This window comes from Centroberyx affinis, unplaced genomic scaffold (assembly GCF_046629955.1).
Source record: "Centroberyx affinis isolate AG114_WGS23_722 - 3 ecotype Tasmania unplaced genomic scaffold, CSIRO-AGI_Caff_v1 ptg002325l_1, whole genome shotgun sequence".
Taxonomy (NCBI): domain Eukaryota; kingdom Metazoa; phylum Chordata; class Actinopteri; order Beryciformes; family Berycidae; genus Centroberyx; species Centroberyx affinis.
This window is the reverse complement of record NW_027280593.1, coordinates 127,265-153,821: the sequence shown is the minus strand read 5'-3', so window position 1 is coordinate 153,821 and position 26,557 is coordinate 127,265. Positions and strand designations below refer to the sequence as shown.

At 41.9% G+C, this 26,557-nt stretch overlaps 1 protein-coding gene across 1 annotated transcript; it reads left to right on the top strand.

Annotated features, from left to right (window-relative positions):
• Nucleotides 1-1,119: 1,119 nt before the first annotated feature.
• slc6a15 (solute carrier family 6 member 15) lies at nt 1,120-26,500 on the top strand. Its single transcript, XM_071533126.1, has 12 exons — nt 1,120-1,259; nt 3,201-3,710; nt 8,753-8,910; nt 10,154-10,280; nt 11,159-11,340; nt 17,736-17,846; nt 19,287-19,528; nt 20,356-20,545; nt 21,031-21,223; nt 22,956-23,115; nt 23,719-23,881; nt 25,111-26,500. The coding sequence occupies exons 2-12, from the start codon at nt 3,413-3,415 to the stop codon at nt 25,486-25,488; spliced, it is 2,202 nt and encodes a 733-aa protein (XP_071389227.1). The 5' UTR covers nt 1,120-1,259; nt 3,201-3,412; the 3' UTR covers nt 25,489-26,500.
• The last annotated feature ends 57 nt before the right edge of the window (nt 26,501-26,557 follow it).

Genomic DNA, 26,557 nt, shown 5'->3' with positions numbered 1-26,557 from the left:
TATAGTGCATTTTTGGTACTCAATATTTTATAGAGACCTTATTGTACGTTATGGTACATTTATGTCCTGTGAGATCACTATGATCCTCTGATATCATTCCCATAGTGACTTATGGTTTTGTTGTGACATTTGTATACTATCCTTCTAAAATTTCTTATAGGATTATCGTAAGGGAAAGCCACAGTAAATACAGCGATTTCTAAAACCAAACATCCAGCATCACTACACTTAGCCTACAGAATTGATTTTAAGGCTCTATTTTTCATATTAAAATCTGAAGGAGGGGGATGCTATAGCCTGGTCTATGTGCATTGGTGGCATCATGGCCACAGGCTCATAACCATATGGCTTGCTTAATAGATTCATCACATATTTTAATAATAATATTCTGTTATAAACACTGTGCACATGGCGATACTCTTGGACCTCAATCTACATCCTACATTCTAGAGAAATGACTGAATCAACAATTCACAATTTGGAGGTTTCATATTCAACTGAAATATATTTTGAATAGGCTACAGACCATGGGAAGAAAATGTATTCCCATGGTCCAAAATAATTTTTTTTTCACAATTTCTATATACTGTGAAACACATCTCTAAAGTGATGTAGGTTATATATGTTAAATGTTTTTTTGCAGTAGCCAATAGGAAGGTCGCGGGGGTGGACGATGCGCAATATGCCGAGCTTTGGTAAAACGAATGCTTGTCCAGTTTGAAATACTAAACATAGCCTGTGCTCCATTTGGAAAAGGCGGAATAAATATAAATCAACACAATATTATTATCAACTAATATTCAGTGACGGAAATGAGCGTTTATAAACAGTGGCACATTGCTCACAACCCCCTTCCTTGAGTTTACAGGGGTTAGTAGTAGTGGAGCGCACCAAGTGGAAACAGAGGGGGGGGGCTTGACGAAACAAAGATACTCATTTCATCTTGAATCCTGAAAAAATGAAAAATATATCATATGTAATGGCTCATTAGGGACAGACACGGCTTCGGACCAATGAGACAAGTCAAGGACAAGAAGAGAAACCGAATCGGTGTTCGGTGAGACGGAGGCGGAGCCTCCGCGACTGGGCTGGGTGTCTGCTGAGCGCTAGACAAGGCAAGGCGCTCGAGCCTGTAGCACCACACCGCCTAGACTGGTCCAAGAGAAGCAAGTGATAATGTCTGCCCCGTGCATGTGCTCTCACAATTTCATCCCTTGAGACGAAGCTTTTCAGAAAAGGACGACTGTTGTTACACACTGGTGAGTTCCCTCCGTAACACCCTTATTTCATTTTATTATAAGGCTAGTGAAGGTATGGGTGTGTGTGTGTGTAGCCAATGTGTGTGTGTGTGTGTGTGTGTGTGTCTGAGAGAGAGGCTGACTAAGGTACCAGTGCGCAGGATGTGGTCAGTGAATGATGAAATACTTCACATGGATGGCATGAAGACTGGGCGGGCGGGAGGGAGGAAATTAATTTATGTGCATCCCCAAGAGGAACAAATTGTGCTCGGATACACAATGAGCCACATGGCACCTGCATGCGCCTTGTTGGGCTTGATATTTTTTTTAATAGGCTAATAGGCTACCATCCGCGTTCCAGTCATTATAAATTGTGGGCCCATTTTTGATTCATCATTCTACTGAGTCATGTGCAGATACAGAGAAAATATATATTTCACTGTGCGTTTTTATCCAAAATAGCACCATGCCCTGATTTCTTTGTAATAAACTGTGATGCAAATTCTTCTTAATAATAAACAATAACGTAGAGGAGGTTGCATAGAATTTCTCTCAGTCTGGCTGCTATTTTGCGTTCACTAACGTTAGATTATGAAATGTCGGCCTTTGCTTTACACAAACCAGGCTAATCTGAAAGCGGTAAAGGAAATGTATTAATCGCTTAAACCCGGGTTGGTGAAAGGCGAGAGGCTGCCGTTTTTTCTGCCGCGTGGTGACATATCGTGATATTTTGAAGGAGGGAGATTTCACGCCCTGTGGGGCATTTTATAAAAGCCGAAAATGTCAAAAAAAAAAACCCACGCCTAAAGATGCTGATAGTTGAATGACCGGGGATGTAGTGGAGGGTAAACCCATTATAACTCAGTGTACCCGCCTTTTTAGGCCAAATATGTCTTTCTGATGTTATTTATAATGTAGCCTACATCATTGTAAGTAGTACTAGTATTAAATTGGTGGAAGAAATACAAGCATAGGGTCTTTTAAGCGACAAAAAGACACAGAATAGTGCTTTTCTGAAACTGTAATTGATTGTAATTGGTCGTATTGCCACGTGATCACCGACGGAAGGTTACAGTCTGTTTTACCCATCTTTTTATCGACCACCGCACCTCTGGGTATAACTGTATGTTTATTGTGAGAGTTGATGTCCTTTATTATTTGAGGGCTTTCCCCACTGGAGTGCGGCGGGGAAAACGAGTGTTTGGGTTCGTATGCAAATGGTCTCGGCCCTTCAATTATTCAGGAGGGTGGAAACGTGATCGTCTCCTTACCTCGACCTGTCACAGCACAGTCTATGGCCTTTCCAAACAATGCCCTCTAATGAAATGATCATTCGTTTATTTTGGTGCCGCAGCCATGTCATTTCCCTGTGATAAACAAACTAGTTTATTCTAAGGCCCCTGCACTCCCAGAATAAAACAGTAATTCTCTGTATATACATATTTCCACTCAAATAAGATGATGTGACGAAGTGGAAACTTGCCAGTGCAAGTAAAATCTCTAGATGAGACCTTGTGAATTTTGTTCTATTGTTATGTAAACAAAATTGATAAACATTCAGACTGAAAGAATGGCTGCTGATGGATTTGACCTCTGTGTTTGGGTTGTTAAATTAAATTTCTGTTTTATTTCTTCATTTGCTAAAGGAAACCTTCCAGAGTTAGGCCTATATAATTTCTATATTGTCGTTTCTATACCATTTCCATTATCATTTGAAAAAATGCTTAATAATTAGACATCATGTGTCAATGTCACCAGGTTTTGGTAATGCAAAGTTAATTCAAGTCAGAGGCTGAAGGTAGAAAAACAAACCTCAAACAAAAGTGATGACTAGCTACTTTGCAACAACCCACACAATCTGTTTTGTTTATGTGGATGATAAAGAACTTACTCAACTCTTGCTGCATTTTCCCCTTTATCTGATAGTTTGCTGACTGCAGTATTTCATTTTCTTCCCCACAGACACTTGGTGATAATGAAGAAATAAACAACTTCCTGATCGCTCAACCTCTAAGAACTGTCTCCAGCCCCACGGCCCCTTGAACCCAAACTCCTCCAAACTCGCAGCTTTGCTCTGCTAAGGTTAAGAGTGACTTTTCACGGACGCCGGCCCTGCCCTTCCAGCCCGCCAACCAAAAAGACGTTCCACCCCTCGCCCTTGTTTGCTTTATCAAATGCCCAAAAACAGCAAGGCCGTCAAGAGAGAGCTTGACGACGATGTCACAGAGTCTGTCAAAGACCTGCTATCCAACGAGGACGCCTGCGACGATTCCTTCAAGAAGAGCTCGCTGATCGTCAACAACCATGAGGGGGAGGGGAAGGAGTGCGACGTGGAGGAGGGCGGCTCGGACAGCGAGGAGGAGCGCCCGGCCTGGAACAGCAAGCTCCAGTACATCCTGGCCCAGGTTGGCTTCTCTGTAGGCCTGGGCAACGTCTGGAGGTTCCCCTACCTGTGTCAGAAGAACGGAGGGGGTGAGTCACCAGCAGCGCCCCTCATGCACATTTACATTTCCACTGTGGGCACAGTAGGTAGGGCCGGGTCAAACAGACAAAACTGATAACACGATAATCATATTTCAGTATCGATATATAACGATATCTGCTAATCGTGAGCTTAGAATTATAAGGTTCTATCTGCCTTCAGGATAGTTCTGAGATATTGAGCTTCAAAGTTTTCAGCATCCATTGAGTTAAATGGAGATGGGTCATTTTGTTTTAGAAATTACAGACTCAAAAATCATTATTTAATATAAAGCAGTGGTTCTCAACGTGCGGTCCGGGGACCACCAGGGGTCCTTGAGGTGAATTTTTAAATTAATTGTTAACACAATTAGAGAATGTATAAGAATGACTATTTTGATCATAGTTTCATTGACATCTCTCCACCTACATTGCAGATAGTCATGGGATTCTGGACAAAATCATATCTAACAATAAAAATATTTTCAGATTTTCAGATTTTCAAATGGGGGTCCGTGGCCCTAATGTGGACTAAATTAGAGTCCTTGATATGGAAAAGGTTGAGAATCACTGATATAAAGTATGGTCGAACTGTAATAATCAAATAATATTACATAAATTGTTTCAGATCTAATCCTGTAAGAGATTTGAATTGGGATTTGCTTGTTATTACTACTTTAGACAACAGAATTGTGCATCACGATAATGTAATATCGTTATTTTATCACAATACGATTCTGTTGAAAGACGATGAATGATAATATTGATTTATTGCCCAGCAGTACAGTAGAATAGGCTTCAATTCCAAAACCAACAACACTGCAAGCAACCATTTAACGGATGGCAAGGTGCAGGAGGCGCTCAAGTTCAACACCAACCCAAACGAGCACAAAATTTGGTATTAATACGATATGATGACATGGTGAAAATTAGATTAAATCAGATTAAAACAGTTTTGGAAACTATTTCAAATTGATATTAGAAAGATATTTAGGTCCTGATTTCACAAAATGATGCAGGTAGCAGCTATGGACGATTATAGATGTCACCTCAGTTTTCATTTTGGCGCGATATTTCAACGTGTTTGAACGTTGGTGCAGGCCGTCATATTGTCATATTTCTATTCAACATCAAAATGTTTGCTGGGAAAGAGTATGAAAGCCAACAACGCAGAGTCCCAACAATAGACACAACAAATATTCCTGTGTCCCTTTAATGAACATGTGTGATAGAGAAGTAAAGAAATATTTTTTTTAAAGAAATAATTTCCGTAGGTGTTATTCTAGGATCAGCCTAATTCTCTCAAAAAGTGAAGATTCATCATCAGGTTAAAAGACAGAGTGCTGAAACTCCTCTTTCCTAGATTCAGCTCATGCACTGAACAGATTCAGGGGTAATGTGTGTTTGTCTTTGTATGAGTGCAACAAGTTTAATTCAGTGTGTGGTGTGTTGTGGTGTCAGTGAGCGAGATGGAGAAAGAGGCTTCTTCCTGTGTTGTACTTAACTGTCGAAACCAGACTCGGCTCAGTGACCTTGGTGGCGATTGGAGGAGCGTTTGAGATCGACATGAGAAGCCATGTGACTGTGTGTGTGTGTGTGTGTGTGTGTGTGTGTCACCATGCCCTCTATGCAAGACTGCAACATATCGAAAACAGACAATAGCAAGCAAATAAATATCTAATGACACTCCTGTCAATACGCAGAAAATCATTCAGAAAGCACTTCCCCCTGTTCAAGATCACCGGCAATAATGAGCAAATTCGACCGCGCTTCAATCAGAAAATACATTTCCCACAATGCCCCAGAAATGAGAGTATGACCCACTTGCCTTTTCCCCCCACAGAGTGTTGTTCTGTTACAGTGAAAACCTGCTAAAGAGCCCTGATCAAGTAGTGTACGTCTCCTGGGAAGGTTAAAACATGTCACACTTCCCACCTGGAGATTACGTAAAGCCATTGACTGCCTCCAGAAAGCTGATTAAATGCAGACAGGTTGGCCAGACAGAGCAGCAACTGTGTGTGTGTGTGTGTGTGTGTGTGCATGTTGTTGTTTCTGTATACACGTTACGTTGAATTGTGTTCCCCGTAGTGTTTGTATGAATGTGTATGTTCATGTACATCAGTTGTGTGAGTCCATCTGTTGGTACTGAATAAGCCCAGTGTGCACTGATATCTGCGTGTGTGTGTGTGTGTGTGTGTGTGTGTGTGTGTGTGTGTTGGGGGGGGTATGGGGGTTACCAGTGGCAGCAGCTCCAGTCACAACCCCTCCCTATGCCTTGTCATGTTTTCCAGGTCTGTTTTAAACGGCTCTGGCCACCCTGCTGAGTTCAACTGTAATTAGATTAAAATGGCAGGTCTGGGGCTGGTGTCTCTACTGCTGTATGGTGTGTGTGTGTGTTTGTGTGTGTGTGTGTGTGTGTGTGTGTCTCCTTTATCTGCATCTATTATCCGCCCCCATCTGAAACCTGTCTCTATCTGTGTGTCTTAATGTATGCTACCACCTTTCTTCTGCTTACTATACCTTTCCGCTCACCGCTGCTGTGTCTATAGTGAATGTGTTAAAGTGCATGTCTGTTTGTGTCTGTGCTTGTGTCTGTCTGCCAGTTTTGTGCAACACTTTCAAGCCAAAGCATGCTGTGGCAAATTCTTCAAGCTGTCAAACCCGGCAAACAGAGATCCTCTAACACTCGATCACAAGGCTTGTCACAAAGCTGCCAGGATCATCCAGCGCTCTTTGTCTTAGTATCGCTCGTAAAAAAAAAAAAAAAAAAAAGGCATTAAGGCAAAAGACAATTTTAGATTCTCACCTTCTCGTTAATGATAGAAGAACATTTAGGTGTAGTTTCAATACGGTGAATCATACCTGTCTGTTTATAAAAAGCCATGTGGCAAAGCTTACAGTTAAGAGATTGAGTGTGTTTTCTGAAGCCACATCCTGTATTTGACTTTATTATGAATGAATCTAGCAAGGCCTCTGGAAAGAACAGTGGTTATGCATGTGAAATCCAGCCCTCCCTCCTCCCCCTCCTCCTCCATCCTCCTCCAGCTTGCTTTACACGTGGTGTTTCCAAAAGGACAAGGAAGTGTCATCCTCTTTGGCAATGCCCAAACAGGATGAACCAGTCATGTTACCTTGATCTGAGTCATAAGGAATGGGAAATTATTTTAAGAAAAGATGAAATGCCATTTTATCAGGCTGTTTGCTTTCTCAAAGTCCCATCAAAGTGTTCGAATGTCCAAGGGAGACTGTCGAGGTTTTGAAAAGACAATGGAGGGACAGGAGGGGTTTTTGATGCCGATTGATGTCAAAGCCTCTTCCCAGGATGCCTTGGGTACACAAAGAACCAGAATTAGGCGTCTTAATATTAGAAACCAGTTAGCATATTGTACATACACACACACACACACACACATATCCAAAACAGACAGGCACACACAAACATGCACATACACAGTGATTTGCTGCAGCAGCCTATTCCCAGAATGCTTTGTGTAGACAATGCACCAGAATTAGGCATCTTAATATTAACCATCAGTCAGCATACTGTACAAACACACACACACACACACTTACTTCCTGGCTGTGACCACTCCCATCCAGCCAAACCCGGACGGGACAACAGGAATCAGGAAGGGATTTGAATGAACGTCCTGCCAGATGAAACAATAAACGGTGTTGAAACAGGGATGGGATGAAACTAATATTAAACAATACACTCATGGCTGATGTTTTGATGTTGTCATCTATGAATCATCGCAGACATGACATCAACCCTGCTACATTAGCATTTAATACTGTGGTTTAGACAGTGAGTGGGAAAGGCATACAATGGCATGGAAGGTGATTCCAAATAACCTTTTGTAGTCGCAGTATGAATTGATCAAGGAATACCAACTCTATATAAATACCAACTCTAACACTAGCTCTGGTTGTTAGATGAAAACCATATCTCCAAAAAGTATGTTTTTCAGAAAAGGAGTGCTAGTTTTCTCATCAACTGCCATGCATTTTTGAAATCACGTAATGGGTTTTCAACAGGTTTCCTAGACTTTACTCAACACAGAAACGTGGGGAAAACATAAAAATTGCAGTACTTTACCTGCAACATACATCTTCCTCGCAGTGCCCCTTGTGCAAAAGCAAAAGAAAAGGCACATTATTGTAGGTTCTGGTGCCACAGATCACATCTAACCACGGGCCATTTCCTCAGAACAAAGGTTTTTACATTCTCCGCTTCTCTTTCTACCATCATGTGCCTGGCAGTCGTATGGCTCATGAGTACTCTGACTATCACAAGAGATGTGCCCCCTGTATTTTAATGCACCACACTATTACAGCCTGTCTTAGGCTTAGTCATTCACCCTGAAACCTCAATTCTACAGAGGAATGCCTTCTTTCTAATGTGCACCGAAAGTAGTCCCACTGTAATTTGGGTAATTTTAGACTTCAGTATCTTTCCTGGTTTTGTAGAATTATTTGATTGCACCGCACACCATGAGGGATATATTAGGTGGAGACGTAGATGCAGTTTGAGAGACTGGTGTGTGTGTAATTTGTGTGTATATGAGCGTGTGTGTAAGGGACATAATGGACAGACATGTACAGAGGCTAGTGTGTGTGTGTTGTCCATGTGTTTTTAGGCTAATATGGCACCATGAAGGACATATTAGGTGGAGATATACTGTTTAAGAGGCTGGTGTGTGTAATTTGTGTGTGTACGTGTGTGTGTGTGCGTGCAAAGGACATAATGAATAGAGATGTAGACACTGTGAAAGAGACTGATGTGTGTTGTCCATTTGTTTTTAGGCAAATATGTCACCATTAGATGGAGACATAGATACAGTTTAGGGGGCTGGTGTGTATTTGTGTGTGTGTGTGTAATATAAGGGATATAGTGGATAGACATAAGAACCTGGGGTGTGTGTATGCTTGATGCAAGTTTTTAGGTTGTTTCCAGGAACTGCAACTGTGCCACATCACAGTTATCTGATCTAGCGGTTTTCCTTCCGTGTGACCTACATCTAATTCAGCCTCTGTATTGTGTCGATGTGCAGGAGCGTACCTGGTGCCCTATCTCATCCTGCTGGTGTTGATCGGCATCCCGCTGTTCTTCCTGGAGCTCGCCGTGGGACAGCGGATCCGCAGGGGCAGCATCGGGGTGTGGAACTACATCAGCCCCCGCCTGGGGGGCATCGGGTTCGCCAGCTGCATGGTGAGTCCCAGACCGGGGCCTGTGTCGGCTCTTTGGCTATACATCCATGTACTGAACGTCTAGCAGAAGTATGGACATTTGGTAGTATTAAATATATGAATGAACTGCTATTGTAATGAATGAAATACAGCTAATAATAAAATCTTAAAATGCATCTTTTGTTTTCAGTCTTAAAAAGGATGTGTCAGTTTCATCACATCCTTGTACCTTGTTTGGGACAATGCACATTATATATTAAAGTGATAATGAGTAAATAATAAGTAAATGTCCATTTGCTACTTTCTATTGCTGATTGATGTAAATTTGCAGAGAGTCAACCTATATCCAGTTCATGAAAGCTTTTACATTTGCTGGCGCACAGGAAATACGTTTACGTTTCCGGTTTGTTTGGAATAAACAGAAGAGGAACAGGGTAGTTAGCATGAGCAGCGATAGCCACCAAAGAAAAGAGCGCCACCTACTGAAACTCAAACTGCATCAAAAGAAAATCCAAAGAAAAAGACGTCACAGTACTGGACACACTGTTTGACTGACAGGTGATCTCTGGGAAGTGCAGTGCAGAAACACCACAGCAATGAGCGCTGAGCACCAAAGATGGAGACAAAATTTAATAGAAAGAGGAAGAACTGGCAGATTCCCACTTCAAGTCAAGAACACATATAAGCACAACATAAGCTGATATGCATTAGATGGTGGGAAACTGACGGTCATGTACATCTCAAAACAAGTTGAAAAGGGACAAGACCGTGAAAGGGTTTTTTTGTGGCACCTCAACCAGAATAAACTAATTTCATGAATCATTGTCTCCTCCACTCCACTCCTTAACCTGCTGTGATGCACTCAAGAGCATTTTATTAGGCTAGTTGTAATGAGTAAAATCACGTTACTGAATGGGTGTGGATCAGTGACATGTTTGGTAAAAGAACCACAGTTTTTCAATCATGTCAGCTACAGTGGTTGAAGCTGATCGAGTGCATAGTTACTTGTGGGGATTAGACAAAAGCTTCCACCAAATGTCAAATTCCATCAAACAATAGTAATTATTATTATCTCTGTTCCTGTTCAGCTCATGGCACTGCCAGTGCTGTGTATTTAATTCATAGCTGGAATACTTTAATCCCGCCAAGCAGGAAACCCCTGAAGTTGTATTCAGCCTGAGGTTTGATTAAAGAAAACCTTATAAGTCCTGTTCCCTGTTGCTGGTTGTGAATGCGTAGCGTCAACTCTGCTCTCTCGCCCGTAGGTGTGCTTCTTCGTTGCCCTCTACTACAATGTTATCATCGGCTGGAGTCTCTTCTACTTCTCCCAGTCCTTCCAGCAACCGCTGCCATGGCATGAGTGTCCGCTCATCAAGAACAAGACCAGTACATGTAAGACACAGTCACAATCATGCATATTTAGATTCAGACTCAAGGGCCAGTTAAGCAGCTCTGACATCTGGAGTTCTCTCTCAGCCACACACACACACACACACACACACACACACACACACTGACCTCACATCTTAAAATTGTCAAATAAAAAGAAAAAATTATAAAACTTTCCTTAAGTAGTCCACCGCACCCAAGGAGAAGCCAGGCCAACCATAATTTATACCATTAATTTATTAGATAGGTTAAGATGGCGAAAAACGTGTTTCGACAAAGCTTCATCAGGTTTGCATCATAAGAACCTGATGAACCTTCTGATGAATCTCCTTGAGTGCGGTAGACTACTGAAGATTTGTTATGTTTCCTGCTGCCGCCAGCACCCTGGAGTGTTTTGTGTACAATAATACAACTTTATTTATAGAGCACCTTTCAAAACAAAGCTACAAAGTGAAAGAAAGCAGATAAAAACAATGACGTGCTATACAAAGGATAAAGTAAAACAATAGCAAAGCAATGTGAGAAATATAAAATGAGACGACATCATCATAAAAGGGATGTCAGAAACAAAATAAAAGGTCTTTACATAAAAGCAAGTTTATAAAATGGGTTTTGAGAAGTGATTTAAAAGATGAAATCAATTTGGTCAGCCTGAGCTCCTCAAAAATGTTTGTTTTACATTTTTAATTGAATTGCTTGTGTCCTGTCTGTTCTGTAAAGCACTTTGTGACAAAATTGTATTTTTAAAAAACTGCTGTATGAATTAATTTGATTTGATTTGTTGTATTCCATGCTGCATTTGTTTCTCAGACACTATAAATAATTGTAGTAAAAAGGTACAGCACAAGGCTGCCCTGTAACGCCTATCGTATTGTCCATAGATGTGGTTCCAGAGTGTGAGAAGAGCTCAGCCACCACCTACTACTGGTACCGCGAGGCCCTGGACATCTCCGACAGCATCTCTGAGAGCGGAGGCCTCAACTGGAAGATGACCGTGTGCCTGCTGGTCGCCTGGTCCATGGTTTGCCTCGCCATGATCAAGGGAATCCAGTCCTCTGGGAAGGTGAGCAGGAAAATCTTTTTTAAATTACCTTTTTTTTTTATATTCTTTTCAGTTTTTCTGACCACACATGCTTTGTTCCCTGCACTGCCCTCCTTCTCAGTCTTACAGATGCACACATTCACACCTATGAGCTGTCCAGCACAGCCACATTCACCTGCTGTTGGCCATTGAGCAGCTCCACTGGAGCAATGAGGGTTTAAAGTGTAGCTTGTAGCTACCTGGCCATGCTATAACCCCAAAATCAGTGATTCTATGTTATAGATCTGTTGCTGCAGTAGAGACGATTGGGGAATTGCGTTTCTTTCTCTCTCCATTCACTGCCATTATATGGTGAAACAGGTCTGAAAGTCACACTTAAAATGAATGCGAACAAAGCAGATTCTGACAGTATATAAAAAACTAGTCATTCTGCTTGTTATAAGTGAATCGCTTTCTTTATGTTTATTAAACCCTTCAGTTTAAACAAGTGTAACACCGAAATCCAGTCGGAGGAAACTTATATGGACAGAAGAAATTATTACGTTTACCAATAATTGTAAATGGAGAGAGAAAAAAAACGCAATTCTCTAATTGCCTCTAATGGAGCACCAGAGCAACAGATAACAGAAAATCTGATTTTGCGGTGATATCATGGTCAGGAAGCTGCATCCAAGGTACTACCCCAGTTCAGCATCACTTTAAGTGCCTTGCTCCCTGTCTCTTGCTCCCCTTTAGGTTACTGCCAGCCCAGGTAAATTGGGAGAAAGTTGTAAAAAGAGGGAATGAGGCACAGAAGGAGGGGAAGTGCAAGCGAGAGGGGAACATGGCCTACTGCAACTTCCCTGCAATCCTGGCAGCTTGGCCTAGATAACTACTCAAATATAACCCATGTACCCTGGAAAATGGAGAGCAGTGATTGAAACAAAGGGCCATTTCAAGGCCAAGTGTGTTGGAAAATCCTCTCACGAAATTAGCTCACCTCAAGGTGGAGGCTTATAGGGGGCACTGTATGGATGCTTGGTCTAAAGACACCGCTGAGTGACTACTGTAATGTTACTTGACAAATTTCTCTAATGATACAGTCTTAGATATGATCCATGGAGCTCATGTGATCTTTTTCCGGATTTCTAGCTTAGCTTACTTTAGCCTATCTTAGTGTAGCAGAGCTGACAATAGCGTGACTAGCATCCGGAAGGATTAGCCCACTGGCTAAAGGTTGGCGTTTGCTTGCGAACTCACCCGGCTACTCTCTTTTTCCAGGTGATCTTTATCCTTCCAAGTTTTCTCATATCATATGACAAGCATTAGCTGCTGTACTTCCAAGGTCAGAGTCGAGGTTGCACTAATTGGTGAAATGGTAGCAGTTTTTAATCTTCCCAGAATATGCTTTGATGCTAAAGTCATGTTTGATTTTGGTATTATCCCCGCTCCTTGAGTCAGGCCTAGCTGGGTCAAAACAAAGTGTGTCAGGTCAAAATTATTACAGTATCTTCAGTGAACACATTTTTTGCAGGTTGACCAGAAAGTGAAAACCCAGTACAACCCTATTATTAGAATCTTACTTTAGTTTCTTGTGATGGTGTGGGAAACGTGGCTGTCTGCTAGCTAGCTAAATTAGTTTTTTCCCCTTCGATTCAGGCATTGTCCTTCGCTGGGGTCTTATCCCAACAGCTGTCTGCCGTTTGGCTCCGCTGAAGCCTCGTCTTTTGCACTGCACTCACCACAGCAGACACAGACAAAACAAGATGGATGCCTTCTCCAACAGAGGTGCTTTAATCTTGGTCCACTGCCATGGTGATTTGCAGGGCTGCCGACAGACAGTCTCGTTTCCCCAATCTACCACATCCTGTTGCCTGGCGTGAAATGTCACTGATAACCACAGTCCTCATTATCATTATCTCAATCATTGTCATTATCATGACTGCCATGCTGTCAGGGGTGTATAGGCATAAATATATTCAGCTCTCATAAAGTCCTTTCGTTGAATCAGTAGTAGATCATATTTACTGCTCAATTATATCATTGAAATATATGACTGTCTCTTACAAAGATATAGTCCTTTGTTTTTAACAAAAGCAATAGCCAATCATTTGTGCAAAAAGCCAAATGGGAGCCACCCAAGCTGGTGGTTAATAGCACAGTGCGAGCCAGATGGGTGTCCTCCAACTACGCTGTGTGTCTAGATGGCCTTTGAGTTGGCTGGAGTGGAATTGGCCATGAACTTTTCTTTCTTTCAAGGGTGCAGCTTGAAGTGTCTTTGAAGCTTAATCAGAGCTTTGCGTACAAAAGAATATTAATGCCCTCTCCACCCATGTTCACAAAAGCCTTTTCCAAGGAATATCCCTACCGCGAACTGCATTTCTCTCCCATTTCTGTGTGTGGGTGGGTGTGAAAGGGAGCAGACCGTTTTGGTTACCATGGTTATACGCGCTCTTTTGGCTTGGCTTGATTGTCAAGAGTGTGGCAAAAGAGGGGCTTATGGCGGGGGAGAGAGGACTCAACATGCATTTGGTAAAATAATGTGAAAATTCTCTGCAAGATAAATAATTAATTTGCAAAGATGCCGAACACCAATCAATGTAACTAATTATGTGTTAAGTAAAAAGCACACAATTCACTACATATAAAAAACAATTCGGACAATTAGCCTTCAAAGTATTTATCCTCTGTATATGAGGAATATCAGCAATTACACATGCCCTTCTGTCATCTTGGGGAAAAAAAAATACCATAGGTTTTATATTTCATAGCTTTTGTATCAGTGTATGGCGATAACGATTCTCAGAACATGACCTTTGCAAGAAGCACATGTTATCTGCCATGACATGTAACCTTTCATAATAAAAGTGTTTTTTTGATAGAACATTAGATGGAGGCTGCAAAGGAGCAGATAACTACTTATCACTGAAAATAGCAGCCTGTTTGGCTTTGTGATGACCAAGGTCGTGATTGTGGTTTTATTCAAGAGCACAAAAGCTGGAGGCCCTTCAGAAAATGACACACAGGCTGACGAGGATGTTCAGAGCCACAGTTGAGAAAACGTAAATGAAATCTATTCCAATTATGACATTTGACATTGCATTATGACACTTTACTTCCACTGCAGGTTGCAATAACCCGTTAGGAGCATCACCACTAGAAGAACAGGGTCATTTTAACAAGTCTCTATAAAGCTGGAAACCAAGAGAACCAAGACTCCAAGTCTGTGATGTCATAAAGAGACAGAGAGTCTGAAGATGCTCCCTTGACAATGAATAGAAAACCAACTTTGTGGTCACTACAACACTCAAGTACTGAATAAGATTTCCTGTGAATATAGAACCAAACTTTTTATTGGTCTGGAAAGTTGCACACCATTACCAGAAAATAAAGCTCATTCAGTGACTAACATCTCAAACAAAACAATCTGAAAACTACAAAAACTACTGTGTGTATTTCAGTGAATCACAGATTAGAGCCTTGGTTCTCCGGCTGCTAGCATTGGGAGCTTTACATGTTGATTGAACTGTCAAATATCACATTAATTACATATATATAGATGAATTCTGTTATGGGGTGAATTATCCCTTTAAGACAAGGGGTTAGGCTTTATCCCTCAGAGCTACATATGGACCACCATGTAGGAGAGGCAATGTCTCTGAATCATCAACTCTGCTGATGACTCAACCTCAAACCATCCCCCATTGGTTGCACCCACACCCCACTGCCATGCCTCTCTAAGCCCATGTCTCAGAGTATCGGGCTTGACTCAGGCCTTCAGCCCTCCTGCTCTGCTCCTTCCATTGCCACCTCCCCTACCCAGAGGAATTTCCAGATAATACAGCATAGTGTGGAGCAAAAAAAGAGAAGAGAGGCCCACTGTCAGATTAGGGCGATAATGGGACAAAAGCACTTGCATGGGCTGAGCTGCTACCGTCGTTGGCCTAGCACCCTACTGATCTTGGTTACACAAGTTTCATGGTACATTACTCAACATCGCTCAACATCGCTTCAAATTTTCTTGTCTTTAGATAAACTGGAGCTGCCATGCTCTGAAAAAAAAAGGAAAAGATTTAATGACTGTCCTAAAATCGGGTCTTAATTGCAAACTGAGACCTTTGACAAAAATAGGAATTGAAAAAAAAAAATGCAAAAAATAAATCAAAAACTCACTTTCACATTGTTATGTTTTATTTATTTATTTATTTGAATTTTATTTGATAGGGACGATGCAATTTAACATAGTTCCAATACAGAGCATTAAACTGATGTGCTGCACAGAGAGTTTATAGCTATTGCTAATTTTCAACTCTTGTCCCTAGTTGGGCTTTTACATGTACATTGTAATTAAAATATACAGCTTTCAGTATCATAAAACCACAATACACTACAGATATGGAAATACAATGAAATACACATACCACAATACACATACCACAATACATCAATACACATACACCATACACCAACAGTAATTTAGAGTACAATTAGCTAAAAATGAATACAGCTCTGGTTTGCTTTTAGCCAGCACTTAACCTTTGTTGTAAAAGATTTTATATCTGGAATTAATTTGATTTCAGTTGGTAATGTGTTCCAGAGTTGACAGCCCTTTATGGAGAAAGCTGATTGTCCAAATTTAGATCTACGATGTGGCATTTTACAGTTGCCATTCACCATGCTCCTAGTTACTCTGTTACTGTCTTGTCTTTGGATATATCTGGAAAGAGGCTCTGGGGCTCGACTGCTGATACATTTGTAAGTGTTACTCTGTAATGAGATGTGCAGCATTTGAAAGATAGGACACCTACTCTGCAGCAAACATAAGACACTCTTGCAGGGTTTCACTCTCTTCATATTCAGTTCTCTTCTTGTCTTTTTTACACATTTTGAAGTTCCTGTCAAATCATCATGATCAGCACTGTGTAGATAGTTAGGCCTGAGGATCACACTATATTTATTTCTATAATCTACGCATAGTGCTTCCTCATCTGCTGGTGTCATCATCTGACAAGCATTTGCCACACAGCATTTATCTCCTTGCCAGGACCTTAGAGTGCTAATCAGCACTGTAGAAACCTACGATAAGTGGCACTGATGAGTTGAATATGAAGGAGACTTAGAATTATCGACTTGGTGAAATGCGATCTGGCTGCTCTTGCAACTTGGTCAAAAGCATAAACAAAAGCCTAACTTGGAATCAACTCGGATTTGATTTTTAGCATCTTACTCAGATTTTGTTCTTATTCCTGAAAGTTTCACCTCAGACTCCGGTTTCAATTATTTATCCCTTGCTCCATATCCTCCAAGACACTTTGTATCCCACTCAGAAGAGGGATGAGACACCTTCAGGCTAAAAAACACATTTTACAATTTTATACATTAAGCTGACACTACATCTAGAATAACACAAAAGTACAGGCTGACTGCAGCAGAAGAATAAGATTATATTTTTTAGATCATCAACATCGTAAGTAAAAAATAGTAAGAGTCAAAGCACTGCACCTTTCCAATAGATGTAACAAATACTCCTGTGTCCTTAGAATAATCACGCATGAGAGAAAATTGCGCGTTAAAGAAAGAAGAGCCAGACAGAAAAGGCAGAAATGTATTTTTACACTGAGGAAAAGCAGAGCTGCACTGCTGGAGCTCCTGCAGTGTGCAGGGTTCAGGCTTCTTGCCCCGAGGCTGCTGAGTTTGATTTTCTTGATGTTTCCTGATGTGTCGGCGTTGAGGACAGATGAGACATCAGGTGACACAAGGAAACGATTCCCCCAAGACACTGTCCTGGCAACATGCTGCTGCAAATAAAACTAATAAATATAACTCATGTGAAAGATATAATATGAATGTACACTAACAGTCAAAAGTTTGAACACACCTGATTGAATGTACTATGTTTTTTTCATTATCTTAAAGGCTTCTGCTTAAATGCTTGAAATTTGCTTGAAAAGGCAAAGGGCGGCTACTTTAAAGAATCTAAAATATAAGATAGTTTGGATTTGAACACTTTTTTTGGTCACTGCATAATTCCATTTGTATTATTTCATAATTTTGATGTCTTTACTATTATTCTAAAAAGTGGAAAACAGAACAAATAAAGAAAAATGTGGTGTGTCCAAACCGTTGACTGGTAGTGTATTTAAGCACAAATAACCCTCCTCTTGGCTGATTAGAAAGTAAGTAAAATACAATTTCACATGAATTGATAATTACCTGATGATTGGTTATTTTTTTCCTGATCAACCATCAGATTTTATTCGGAGTACATTAAATAATTTGTCACTCATGAATTTGGGGATCCTGAGTCTCGTCCTTTTTTAGCCCTCTGGCCAGTTTGGGTTTTATGCTATACTTATGCTGTTCACTTGTGCTTGCATTTGAGTTGTGTGTGTGTGTGTGTGTGTGTGTGTGTAACAAGTTCTACCGTTTGGTTGCAGGTGATGTACTTCAGCTCCCTGTTCCCGTACGTTGTGCTGATCTGCTTCCTGGTTCGGGCCCTGCTCCTCAAGGGCTCCGTGGACGGGATCCGACACATGTTCACACCCAAGGTAACCAGTCGACGTTTCTCTGCTCCGTCTACATACTAATTCAGAGGAGGGATGCTGTACTGAGTCAAACAATAGACTATTCTTTGAAACTTGTGACATGCTGCAATAGGAAGGACGTCTTTACTGAGCAGAATGTGTCAGAAATCTAGAAATACCCTCGGCTGCATCTGGTTCCATTCTTTAAACAGCTGTGCTCTGTGGAGGGGACCCTGCTGTACATCGGGACTTTATGTACTTGTACAGTCCGCCACCATTCATTACGCCACACATTACTCAATAAAAGGTGTCTGAACTCAAAAAGCGGATCTGCACTGTAATAGGCTAGCTTCTCCGCAGCAGCAGGCCAATGGCACCTCGGGCCGTGGAATCACTTCGGCAGCAGCTCCGCTCACCATGGAAACAGGAGTCGCTGAGGCTTTATGTAACAAACCAACCGAAGACGCTCGTTCACAGCAGAGTCTGTCTCGTGTGTGTCTGCTCTGGCTCATCGGCTGACATCTTACCACTTCAAAAGCCAACTTCTCCCACCATCTTCCGTGTAGCTGGAGACATCAAAGCAGCGCCGTCTGTGTCTCCTTCATGTCTGCTTTGTGCTCCGTTAGGCATCCATGCAACAAAAAAACCACGGTGTGAAAATGGTTACATGTGAATAACAGGCCCGTCTATTGAGATTAAGATGCACTTTATAGATCGCCTAGGGGAAATTCTAGCATGATGTGTCATTTCCCTTGGTAAGATGGGTGTATGGAAAACCTGCATGAAAGGAGAAATGAGAGAATTTTCACAAAAATAAATGGTTTATTATATGCAGATTCTTTTCTTGGTAAACATCTGAAGGATTGCTGATGGATGTGTTCGCTTGAACTAACAAAGTAGATTGATAAGTTGATTGAAGGAAATTGCAGCAACATTTTGAACGACTGTTGCTCAACAACAGTCTGCGAAATGTTACATCATACAGTTTATTCACCACTGTATCACTGAGCCTGATGCCACTGTGACAACACTATCCACAATCCACTATAACACAATCCATTTCATAACCTTGTGTGTGTCATGACAGCACTAGTGTCATGCCCATTCAACATAAAATAAATGAGGATTTTCCTGTTGCTTTTCATTAATAATATTTAGTCATGATGATTCAGTGTAGTATAGCACATATTGGTGATCCGCCCTTCCCTGTTTCTCATGCTTTAACATGTTGGAATCGCAAGAAATCACTGTATATGAAAATGCAGCCAGCGTCTATTAATTTGCATGTTTGCGTGCACATTTTCCCTAATTTTGGTCTCCACACCTCTTGATATTAATCCCATATGTGCCATGTATATACTGTGTTACTCTGCACCAATGTCACCAAGACATATCACCAAATTACTGTAAATATTTTGTACTTGTCAACTAAATCAATTCTCATTCTGACTCTGTTGTGTGTAGCTGGAGATCATGCTGGAGGCCAAGGTGTGGCGAGAGGCGGCGACGCAGGTCTTCTTCGCCCTGGGCCTCGGCTTCGGCGGCGTCATCGCCTTCTCCAGCTACAACAAGCGGGACAACAACTGCCATTTTGATGCCGTCTTGGTGTCCTTTATCAATTTCTTCACCTCCGTGCTGGCCACCCTGGTGGTGTTCGCCGTGCTGGGCTTCAAAGCCAACATCATGAATGCCAAATGCGTCGCACTGTGAGTATGAGCTTTGTCTCACCTTCAAAGTCATTTCCAAACTGGACTGCAACTGTATTGTGTAGACTTTTAAAAGCCAAATCACATGTGAATATACACCAAATTTTGATGGCCAAATAAATTGCTGATTGTGTCAGAGTGGAGCATTCACCTTAGTATTTTTATTCTTTATTTAGACATTGGGAAAGTACAGAGGGAAACAATAGGGAAGGCACAGGAGAGAAAGCTGTGGCAGAAGTTGATCCACTCATGTGGTTCAGAGGCAGAGGATTTCATCACTTGACTCTCTGGACACTCCGACTGTGTCTTTAAAGCTGCACTTGGCTTTTATGTGAAAATACATCCATCTTATCAGCCAGAATCACAAAGTGGGGCTTCAACAGAGAAGAGTGTTCCATCCACCTTAGATTCACCCTATTTCTCCAACAGAAATTCTGGTAATTCTGACAAATCTTAGTGACAAAAAGTGACAAAACTTAAAAGCAAAGTACAAACTGTCTCCTAAACAGCAGCAAGCAAACGCTTTGTCCAGAGAAAGCTGGACTCACCAACATTAGATATTTTGCCTCTCTCGTCCCTTTGGTATAAAGTATCACCGACCGGCTGGGTTGGTAAACCTGAGCACGTTGTGTGCAGTTTACTCACATCATGTTACATGATTTCTGGGTATAACAGTTACCTCTCGCTGCTATTTGGAGCTGCCAGTGTGTGAAGATGTGTAGTGCAGCTTTAAAGAAGTAAAGGTGTTTTGAGTTTTGTTGTTCTACTCCATGACCAGAACTGGTGTCTTGTGTTCATATAACCAAGTATCCATCCGCTTTTCTCAGGAACACCAAGAAGATCGTGGCATTGTTGGGGAATCAGATCAACGACAACCTGATCCCCCACCACATCAACTTCAGTCATGTCAGCGCTGAGGACTACCAGCAGATGACAGAGATCATCAAAGGGGTGAAGGAGAGCGATTACGCAAACCTGGGCCTGGACTCCTGCAGCATCGAGGAGGAGCTCAACAAGGTGCGTACTGATGAGGAAATACAGAGGAAAGGTATTTAATAGTCAGTAGTAGTAGTAGTAGTCAATATACTGGAGGAGTAGACATGACACCATGTTGAAGTTTACAGTCTACACAATGTAATGTGGGAGGTAGGTGGGGTCAAACCACAATATGTCCAAATAATGACGACATGTTCATTTAAACAGAGTTTGGAGATTTCTTACTCATGGAAAAATGCTAAAACACCAAAATGATAAAACCTAAAAGTACAGATTGTTTCTATTGAAGTAGAACATTTCATAAGCCATGTTTTTTTTAGTTCACCTACACAAAGAAACAAAAAAAAGATGACAAACAAGAGTGCAGTAAGACATAATTTCCACAATATTAATAGTCTGGATAATGCTGCAATATGCAATATTACAGTATATTAAATCCCTATTCATAAAGTTATCCATCACTTGCCAGTTGAATATGTATTCATGCATCCTTCCTTCCCCCACAGGCGGTCCAAGGCACAGGCTTGGCCTTCATTGCCTTCACAGAGGCCATGACCCACTTCCCAGCCTCGCCCTTCTGGTCCGTCATGTTCTTCCTCATGCTGGTCAACCTGGGCCTGGGCAGCATGTTCGGCACCATCGAGGGCATCCTCACGCCGCTGATAGACACCTTCAAAGTCCGCAAGGAGTTTCTTACAGGTTAGAGAGACCTTACGGTAACCGCAGGGTCATAGAAACGATTCTCAACACAACCAGTGTGCCCATAAAGTGATGTTGAACTTTGGTAGTACAAAAAAACAAAAGTAAGAGACTAATTTTTTAATATTGGCAGAATTTGCTTTGTCAAAGTCCTGTCTCCCTCCTTTTTTTGCATATATACAATTATTGATAAATGTACTATTTTCTTTCGGTGTTACACTTTTTCAAACTTAAAGGTGGCGATTCACTTAAAACCATTTCAGCAGCATGACTAGTTTTTTTTATATATTGTCAGAATCTGCTTTGTTCGCATTCGTCTATGTGCTAGAAGTGTGATTTCCAGACCTGTTCCTCCATACAATGGCAGTGAATGGAGAGAGAAAAAAAAACACAATTCTCCAGTCTCCTCTACCGGAGCAACAGATATCACTGTTGGGGTTTTATCACAGAGGAAGATACACAACCCAAGGTACTATCAAAGTTCAACATCACTTGAAGCAAGACACCGGTCCTCTAGCTGCTGCTGCGGGTTACCATTTCCTCTGATGAAATGTGCACCTCTATATGATCAACAACAGCAAAACATATAATCACACAGTACACACAAGAAGTGTCCACAGAAAAACACACTGCCACAATTACAGTACAATAAATACAATTAGTGCAACTATATGGCCCATGCCCTTAAAGTGACAAATTAAAGTGCATGTGCTTGTTTATACAACCAGTGAAGCACTTAGGATGCGGATTGCTTCAGGGTAAGTGCTGTTATGGAAGCGAGATGTTCTGGTCTTAATACTGCAGAGTCTCTTACCCGAATGGAGATGATTGAATAGAGGGGTTTGTCGGGTGTGAGGAGTCCTTTAAAATTTTAAAACCTTTCCGCTGAATGCAGATGTGGTATAGTTCAGAAATGGTGGGGAGTTCACAGCCAATTATTTTTGAAGCTGTGCACACAACTCTGTCCAGCAGTTTTTTTCTCATGGGCTGTAGAATTGTCATACCATACAGTTATTGAGAAAGTGACCATACTTTCTATTACCGCTCTGTAGAACTGTTTATGTATAAGTGTGTCAGTTGGATACAAATTCTTAATCGCACTGTGAGTAATGTGGTGACTGATGTGCTCTAAAATTCATTTGAAAAAGAGAGAGTAGATGAGAGCATCCAGAAGTATTAAAAACAACTTCTTGCACAAGGAAACTTCATGAGATGACTTTCCATCAAAAAGAAGAGAAGAGCAGTCTTTACTACACATCCCATCACTACTAAATGTCATAAAAAGCTGCACTTACAGCTCAGTCACTGCTTCACACTTCAGCGCTCTGGTTTACTGAACAGGATATGGGCCTTTTTGGCCTTTTGACACAAATGGCTTCAAGTGGGTTTTGCTTTACTTATGCTCCATTTTAGCTCAACTCCATAAGATGCAAATTGCAATAAGATGCGATTTCTATATAATTTTTATATGAGTGCATCACATATTTTTGCATTGCAACACCAGCTGTGGAACAAGATAAACTGCTCCAATTTTGAGATGGAACAATGATCACAATTAGTAAGAATAAAGTCCCACATGTGACACTATATGCAAAACAATATGTATTTACAGAGTGATATGTACTGTACCATATGTGCAGTGAAATAAAGTTGTCATTATGTCAAATGTCTGTGAATTTATTGGTGATTGAAGTAATCCTGATGTAACTAATGACCCGCTCTCCTCCTGCAGTGGGATGCTGCCTGTTGGCCTTCTCCATTGGTCTCCTGTTTGTTCAGCGCTCAGGGAATTACTTTGTGGCCATGTTCGACGACTACTCAGCCACTCTGCCTCTGCTCATAGTGGTCATACTGGAGAACGTGGCAATCGCCTGGGTCTACGGGACTGACAAGTACGTACACACGTCATCTGTGGCACATGTTATTTTGCTATTTTATTTAAACTTTTAGACTAAGTATCCTAGATCCTCAAGAAGAGTTTTGTTCCAAAATAAGAAATCCACCATTTGAAGAAAATGACACCTACTCTTACAAATCTATTTGCTTACATGACTATAAATATCATATTAGCTAGTTTAAACCATTGCCTACAAAATACCTAATAACTTTGAGGACAGAATCATCTACATTTTTGAACTACTGGGAACTCATTTGCAAGTATTATGGGTATGTTTTTGTGAAACGATTCAAATGGAGCTGTAACGGCAACATATAAAGGCCATCAGGTTTATGAAACATAAACATCAAACCATTGTGAATCATAAATGAGGAGGAGGACAGAATCATCTATATTTTTGAACTACTGAGTGATTATTTCCAAGTAATATGGGTATATTTTTGGACCATTCAAACGCAGCCATAAAGGCAACATATAAAGGCCATCAGGTTTATGAAACATAAACATCAAACCATTGTGAATTCTTTACCACCAACATCTGATCTCACCTCCCGCTGTGCCGCTCTGTTCTCGCCCCCCTGCCACGCTCCTCTCTCAGGTTCTTTGAAGACCTGAAAGACATGCTGGGTTTTACGCCGTTCCGTTTCTACTACTACATGTGGAAGTACATCACGCCCATCCTGCTGATGGTCCTCCTGGGCTCCAGCTTAATCCAGCTGGCCATGACCCCGCCCAGCTACAGTGCCTGGATACAGGAACTGGTGAGTCAACGTCTCCGCCTCGTCTCTCCGGGGACGAAGGATCAATGGGGGTGGAAGTTCTCCTGCTCGGTAATCCTGGAACAACTAAAAAGCAAATTAAAGGGTTCAAAGTAAATGAGGCGGTAGCTAAAAACAGGGAAAAAAGGCGAAGTTTTCACTGGTAAACACACGTGGCATTTAGGCGTCTTTTAACCCCCAGAGAACAACAGGATGTATGGTCTACCAAACAGACATCCAAGCACCTGTTTGATCAGATCAAGAGAGTGGGAGACTGCAGCGCCTGGTCATTTTAAAAGCTTCAGTACATGGAGCAATGGCCAACTGGCAAAAAAAAGTGTCCCTGCTTGTACTGTTTTAATTTGACTTAATTTGCCCAGTGAGTGAACTAACACTTCTCAGCTCACCAAGCCAGCTAATTGGGTTCACCTGCAGCTGAACAAAGCAGCACTGTGAGGCATTTAAGTGGATTTGGTTTACCTGAATGAGCAGAATGATCGGTCGAAGTACATCTTAGTTTGGGCAATTAGACGCTCTTGACTTCCTGTATCTGTACTGACTGTAAGTGAGAACAGGTGATTTTCATTTCATCAGGCTACTTTTCCTGTCATTTAAACTCAACACAAAAATGTCTTTAAAGAGAAACTAAACCCCGAACCCAAATCTGAGTAAACACAGACATCTAAAAGTAAAAAACATGCAGCTGAAGTTGGCTGATCTTTGGCGCCAGGTGATGTCACCACCTATTGTACTCCATGGAACTTTGCACCAAAGATCAGCCAATAGCAGATTGCAATTTCAGTAACATGATATTTACCATTAGATGTCAGGCTTTGTACGGATTTGGGTTTGGACCCTTTAAAAAGTAACTAAACCCCAAAGCCAAATCTGTGGCTGATCTTTGGTGCCAGGTGATGAGTACAACAGGTGATGACATCACCTGGCGCCAAAGATCAGCCAATAGCAGATTTCAGTAGCATGATTTTTACCATTAAATGTCAGGCTGTACACATATTTGGGTTTGGGGTTTAGTCACTCTTTAACAACCTTTACATACTGCTGAGTGTCCAAAAGGATTTATGCACCATTAATACGAGCTACAGCACTATGAAAATCCCAAAATGATGCTCCAACATGTGACACCAGTTATCTTCTCAAGAGAAAACTCTTGGCCTCTGTCTAACCTCTATATTCCATCGTAACCTGCTCTTCTTCCTGTGTGCGTCCACCAGGCCAGCGAGCAGACGCTGAGCTTCCCTCCGTGGGGCATCGTCGTCTGCATCTCCCTGGTGGTGGCGGCCATCCTGCCCGTGCCCGTGGTCTTCGCCCTGCGCTACTTCAACATCATCGACGAGAACGCCGGCGGCCTCTCCACCGTCTCCTACAAGAAGGGCCGCATCATCAAGGAAAGCGCCCGGCCCGGGGAGGACGACGACACCAGCCTCATCCACGGCAAGTCGCCCAGCGAGGCGCCCTCGCCCATGCCGGGCAGCATCTACCGCAAGCAGAGCGGCGGCGTGGGCACCGACGCAGACACCGCGCCCAACGGCCGCTACGGTATCGGCTACCTGATGGCCAACATGCCGGACATGCCCGAGTCTGACTTATAGAACGACTGTAAGCCCCGCCCCGCCCCGGCGTACCGGTTGGCCAATCCACTCCCCCACACCCCCTACCCCACTGCGTGCATTTAGTCGGCGGAATCATCCGTATATATTTTAACTTGTACTGTATATTCTTTGTAGATATCGTAGCTGCTCTCCTACTTATTGTCTCTGAACCTTATATGACTGTCTACCTTAAAAGGGCGCGTGGATAAACGTCATCCTTGTCTGTTCCCCTCTCCCATCGCTTGGCTGCGTAGCACGCTGACCTCTAGCCCCTCGTCCCGTCTTGCCCTTTGCCCGCTCCTCCTTGTAGATCCTACAGGATAGAATAGGTGTAAGCAATAAGGTGGACGCTCCGCCAAGCCTACTTGAACAAGAGTCTACAGAGGGGGAGTGTGTAAAGGAAGCGGGTTTGGGGGTGAAGAGGTCAGCTCGGGACCGCGCCCCTCGTGCATCTGTGGGCAGTGTGAATCGAGCCAGCTTCACATTGTGCTGTAAAATGGCTGTGTACATTATGACCCCCACCTGCTGGCCGAAAAAGTAATGAGATTAGTAGCAGTGTAGCCGCTTTGGATGGCGTGTGACGATGCAATACTGACCCCATTTTTCTTGGCGAAAGTACCAACTAGTTCAAACAGCGAAAGGATGGCATTGAAAACCACTCCCATGATTGTTCAAGGAAAAAAAAAAAAAAGAAGTGTGCCTAAATAATTTATATTTGTTTATAGAATACATGGTGGACGTTGTATATTTAAGGTATTCTGTAAATATAATATATAAATATTATAAATATATTTATCTGAATAGTTTGGATATCAGAACACCGTGTTTTTATGGTTCAGAAGTGCTTCAAATCCTTAACGCTGGTCTCTTTTTTTTTTTTACTAATGTGCTGTCTATGTATACGAGGGCAGAGTCCTCCTTGTAAATACTTTTTTCCATGAAATTGCTTCAAATGCGATGTCTTTTTTTTCCCCTGTCGAGATTAAAGATCAAACATGGTCCATTCTTGGCACTGCTGTCTGTGTTGTCCGTTTTCTTCTATCTGAACTGCAGTTTCACTCAAGGAAAA

Bases quoted from the DNA above. Each gene is read 5' to 3' on its own strand.
- slc6a15 (XM_071533126.1), top strand. From the start codon at position 3,413: ATGCCCAAAAACAGCAAGGCCGTCAAGAGAGAGCTTGACGACGATGTC. The intron at 3,711-8,752 runs GTGAGTCACCAG...GTCGATGTGCAG, and splicing joins GTGTCAGAAGAACGGAGGGG to GAGCGTACCTGGTGCCCTAT. The intron at 8,911-10,153 runs GTGAGTCCCAGA...TCTCGCCCGTAG, and splicing joins TCGGGTTCGCCAGCTGCATG to GTGTGCTTCTTCGTTGCCCT.